The sequence below is a fragment of the Hibiscus syriacus genome, unplaced genomic scaffold (genome assembly GCF_006381635.1).
Source record: "Hibiscus syriacus cultivar Baekdansim isolate YM2019G1 unplaced genomic scaffold, ASM638163v2 tig00110783_pilon, whole genome shotgun sequence".
In the NCBI taxonomy this organism is placed as follows: Eukaryota; Viridiplantae; Streptophyta; class Magnoliopsida; order Malvales; family Malvaceae; genus Hibiscus; species Hibiscus syriacus.
The window spans coordinates 789,561-795,024 of record NW_024062861.1 but is presented as its reverse complement, the minus strand read 5'-3'; the positions used below and the strand labels follow the sequence as shown (position 1 = coordinate 795,024).

The 5,464-nt window shown below is 31.9% G+C and overlaps 1 protein-coding gene across 1 annotated transcript; it reads right to left on the bottom strand.

The window, feature by feature from the left end:
* Positions 1-601: 601 nt before the first annotated feature.
* LOC120140217 (40S ribosomal protein S17-like) lies at positions 602-1,253 on the bottom strand. The gene has a single exon (XM_039155230.1). The coding sequence runs from the start codon at positions 1,149-1,151 to the stop codon at positions 726-728; it is 426 nt and encodes a 141-aa protein (XP_039011161.1). The 5' UTR covers positions 1,152-1,253; the 3' UTR covers positions 602-725.
* Positions 1,254-5,464: the final 4,211 nt, after the last annotated feature.

Here is a 5,464-nt window from a genome sequence, read left to right as displayed (position 1 = left end):
TTCTTATAAAAAATCAAAACTGACATCACCAAGGGGAATCAAGAATCGATGATGAACTCCAAACTCAGTAAGTAAAGAATCAATTAGAAGTTCTTCTAAGGGCTTGTTTTCAACCAAAATTTTCCTGATCATACTATTTTTTAAGCTTGCTCGTGCTGTGTGGAGTAAATACACAACATTGGCTTATCATCAAAGAGTGTTGTAGACAAATTGCGATTCTAAATTTTTCTGAGCACTAATCTAAGGAAAATTATCTGAAAGCTGCAGTAAGAAACCTAATTCTGTAAATATTCAAACCCAACCATGATCAGAGAATTCAAATATGATTTTGCAAGTGGGGTTTGAAATTGAACCATACAATATTCTAGTTCTTGCTCGCAATTGCCATTGAAAAATAAACAATTCTTACGATTGAGACCAAGCATTCTTTACCTCTGTTTTCACCTCATAATTGAATGAAATTCCAGAATTGGAATGCCAAATGGGGCCTTAATCTCAAATTAAACAATTCAATCAACCAACAGCTAAACGATACCGCAGTATATAGAAATGGAAATCATAAACAAAATGGGAATCAATCACGCAAGAAACTGAAAGTTGCTCATTCCAAATACCTTCAAAAATAAAAGTGCGTATCGAACAGTACCCTTATAAAATAACTAACATTGTTCAAACAAAAAATACTTGAAATTAAGATCCCATCAAAATAGATGAACACTCACCACTTAAAACCTCCTCCCGGGTCCACCACCGCGGCCGAACCCGATTTGAGGAACGACAGCAACCGGGTCAACCTTAACAAGACCAGGGATATCAGCCATCCCAAGAACCGAAAGCATATCGAGCGTTTCCTTATCGACTTCGATTTGGTCAACCTTGATAGCGGATTCATCGGGGACGAAATCCATGCGACGCTCACGCTCTTCCTCTTGGAGCTTAAGGGAAATGCCGCGAACGGGACCCTTCTGGATCCGTTTCATCAAATGGGTGGAGAACCCGGCGATCTTGTTGCGGAGCCTCTTGGATGGGATGATGGCAACTTCTTCGATGATCTTCTTGTTGGTGTGGAAATCGAGGGTCATGCGAGAGTAGTACCGCTCGATCACCTGACGGGAAGATTTCTTCACTGTTTTGGTACGGACGCGGCCCATTGTATGGATCAGTTGACGACTCTACTTAGTGGCTGGCTGGAGTTCAGTGGGAGTGAAAGAGAAAATGCAGAGGCTAGGGTTTTCTGATTGTGAAAGGAGGGTTTATATATGGATTGTTGGGCCTTTTTCAGTTGTAGTGTAAGTGCTTACGGCCTTAACTTTAAACAGTCCAAGTATTTTTCATCACCCTATTATTTAATTCCATTTCCTATGTTTTTTTCTTTATTTAAAAGGAACTATTCCAAATTAAATTTCAATTGACACTTTCAAAATATTTTAGGTAAACTATATTATTAATCATTGAAATTTAGGTATTATCTTGTTTTAGTTGTCAAATTATAAAAACAATTAATTTTACCTTTAAACTTTTCAAATTGATTTTTTGTTACTAAACAATTAATTTTGATTGGATGGATAAAATTGATATTTTGAGGCCCAACGATCGATGACGATGGTCGACAGTGACTGATGATGAAATTCAATAGTAACGAACAAAGGTGAAGAGCAGTGGCCAGAAATTGAGGACTTTGATTGGATTTAGGGATAAAATTATTATTTTATCTAATTTTCAAGGGTTAAATTAGTATTTTATCTAAAGTTTAGGTTTAAATTAATATTATGTCTAAAATTCAAGGTTTACATTAAAATTTAATCATTTTTATTAATATTCACGTCATTAAACTAACGAGGGTTAAAGTCCTAGTGAAAAAATATAATGATCTGGTAACGTAAATGATCAAAATATTATTTTTTCAAAACCAATGACCAGGATGAAATAGACCAAAAACAAAAGGGAATATCTGTAACACCCCAAAGTTACTTAATTTAGGGAACAAATTGCAAGTTTTTGAAACTTGTAACTCATTTTAGAAGCTGTAGAAAATTTAGAGACTTATCTCTGAATTTATCCATTTTTGTCGACAAAGGAAAAAATAATAGAAGGGAGTTGGTGCTGCACGGGGTTGAACCCTTATCCCCAAGAAAAAAGACAAACGGCTAGGGTAATGTTATTGAAAATTTTATTTTAAAATTCTTTTTATTATTTTAAAGGCTCGGGATTTAAATCCCAAAAATTTCCAAATTGAAACCCCTAATTTCCAACCCAAACCCTAGTCGCCATGTCGCCTCCCTGAATACGTCACCGTTCGACTGTCGTTTCACCTGCCACCGCCTCCATTTAACTTGTCGTTGACCGGCGACCAAAACCCGACCTTTCCCGCACCGAACAACAAATTCGTTCACAGTAAGAAGCTCACTAAAGCTTCGTCGTCCCTAACCCCTGTCACCTCAATTAACCGTAATTTTCGACGGCCATCGACGTCCGTTCACTTCACTCCCGTCGTGGTTGGACTTCCCATTGCTTTCCGCTCAAAACCCAACCCTTGGGTAGTATCGTGGTCGCCATTCTCTTCGTCATCGGCGTGGGTAAGATCGGGTTTGATTTCTGATTAATTTTTGCCCGTTTTGCTTGATTTTTTGATAGGTTCGCGTTGTTTGAAGTCGAGGTAGCAACTGGAGTGATCGGACCACCAAAGCGACCCCCTTTACCGTCGTACGCTCCGTCACGTGCCGATAGTGAGTGTGGGATTCTTTTATCGGCCTAAGAGCCTTCTAGATCAGGTCCAGTCAGACCGAACCAATCCAGTCAGACAATGCGCCGACAGTGCGCGTGGGATTCATTCACTGCTTCTTTGTTGTGTGCTTAAGTTAAGTCCTTATGGATGCAGTTCTGGGGAACTACATATCGGTGTTCGGTTTGAGGGTATTACTGCGGTTTTAAAATATGTTTTAAACTACTAATGTTTTTAAATGATCTGTATACATTTCTCTGTTTTGTTGGAACACATTATACTCCCCGATTTAATCTTCTGAATATGTCTCTCTGAATACTTCCTTCGGATCGTGAATCCCTGTTTGTAACTGAAGACTTAGCTAATGAAATCTGAAATCATCGATAGAATCTGATGATGTCTGTCCCACTAAGGAAATATATGATTTACCTTATATTCGACGGCTTATTGCATTCATCTGGTAATTTTGTATTACTGAGCTTCCCAAAGCTCACTCTGTTACTTACCATTTCAGGTTAAAGAGTTTGATCTTCAGCTTTTATCGACATCAGTAAAGGAGATCCATCAACGTTACTTGCGGAGTATAATGCATGTAATTAGGGGGCATGTAGGCCGTATTTTGATTTTATATTCGAGTCTAAAAATTATTTATCATTGGATATTGATGAATTCTATTTCTAATGGTATGAATGATTTATGAAGTTGTATATTTATTTATAATTGTTTACGCTCTCAAATTATTTAACAAAATTTTAATCTTTCTAAAATTTTCACTATGGGTCGTTCCGATGACTCTAATCTAACACATTGGATCAGACTGGATTACCGGTATCGTCTGAAGGGTTACAATATCAGTGTAATTTACTCTTTTAACTAAACGGACTGAATTGAGAAAGTGATGGAAGAATATCTTTCTATGAAAATGCACTTACTTTGCAGAAGTCTCCACCTGTGATGATGGGGTAGTTCTGCAGTGCGGTGCATAAAAAACGGCGTGACCGGTTAAACAAGTGACCGGTTAAAATTTAGACCGGTTATGTTATATTATTTAACCGGAAATATTATAAAGTACAATAACATACTAGGTAGCGCTTATATAATGTAATAGGTAGCGCTTATATTGACCTATTTTATAAGTAAACCGGTATATTTATACTGATAGCATTGCAAATTTACCTATTACATTATAATATGTTGAAAGTGTCTATACTTTTTTTATAAAAAAGATCGATACTTTTTTTAAAGTTATGTAATTTATGTTTCAATTTTTTAATAGTGTTTCATGTTTTCCACCTACAATATTAATTTAATAATTTCATTTGCACAAAAAATTATTTGATTGTTTTGATATTTTATAAAATAATATTTAGAATTTAAATATAACAATATTAACCAAAGATAATAATAAAATATGTAATATATATGTTTATTGTTTTTAATTTAATAATAATATATATCGTAACGTAAAAAATAAATCATTAGACGCCTATAATTACTAAATTAATATCTTAAAACTCACTCAAAAGATAACCTTAAATTAATGTTTTCCACAGTGAAAAAAGTATGGACACTTTTATAAAAAAGATAGATACTTTACAATATAAGCACTACCTATTACTTTATATAAACGCTACCTATTACATTATATAAGCGCTACCTATTACATCATATTTTTACCTATTATATTGAAAGTGTCCATACTTTTTATAAAAATGATCGATACTTTTTTTAAAGTTATGTAATTTATGTTTCAATTTTTTTTAATAGTGTTTCATGTTTTCCACCTATAATATTAATTTAATAATTTCATTTGCACAAAAAATTATTTGATTGTTTTGATATTTTATAAAATAATATTTAGAATTTAAATATAACAATATTAACCAAAGATAATAATAAATATGTAATATATATGTTTATTGTTTTTAATTTAATGATAATATATACCGTAACATAAAAAATAAATCATTAGATACATATAATTACTAAATTGATATCTTAAAACTCACTCAAAAGATAACATTAAATTAATGTTTTCTACAGTGAAATAAGTATGGACACTTTTATAAAAAGGATAGATACTTTACAATAAAAGCACTACCTATTACATTATATAAACGCTACCTATTACATTATATAAGTGCTACCTATTACATCATATTTTTACCTATTATATTGAAAGTGTCCATACTTTTTATAAAAAGGATCGATACTTTTTTTAAAATTATTTAATTTATGTTTCAATTTTTTTTAATAGTGTTTCATGTTTTCCACCTACAATATTAATTTAATAATTTCATTTGCACAAAAAATTATTTGATTGTTTTGATATTTTATAAAATAATTTTTAGAATTTAAACTTAACAATATTAACCAAAGATAATAATAAATATGTAATATATATGTTTATTGTTTTTAATTTAATAATAATATATATCGTAACGTAAAAAATAAATCATTAGACGCCTATAATTACTAAATTAATATCTTAAAACTCACTCAAAAGATAACCTTAAATTAATATTTTCCACAGTGAAAAAAGTATGGACACTTTTATAAAAATGATAGATACTTTACAATATAAGCACTACCTATTACATTATATAAACCATACCTATTACATTATATAAGCGCTACCTATTACATCATATTTTTACCTATTATATTGAAAGTGTCCATACTTTTTATAAAAAGGATCGATACTTTTTTTAAAGTTATGTAATTTATGTTTCAATTTTTTTA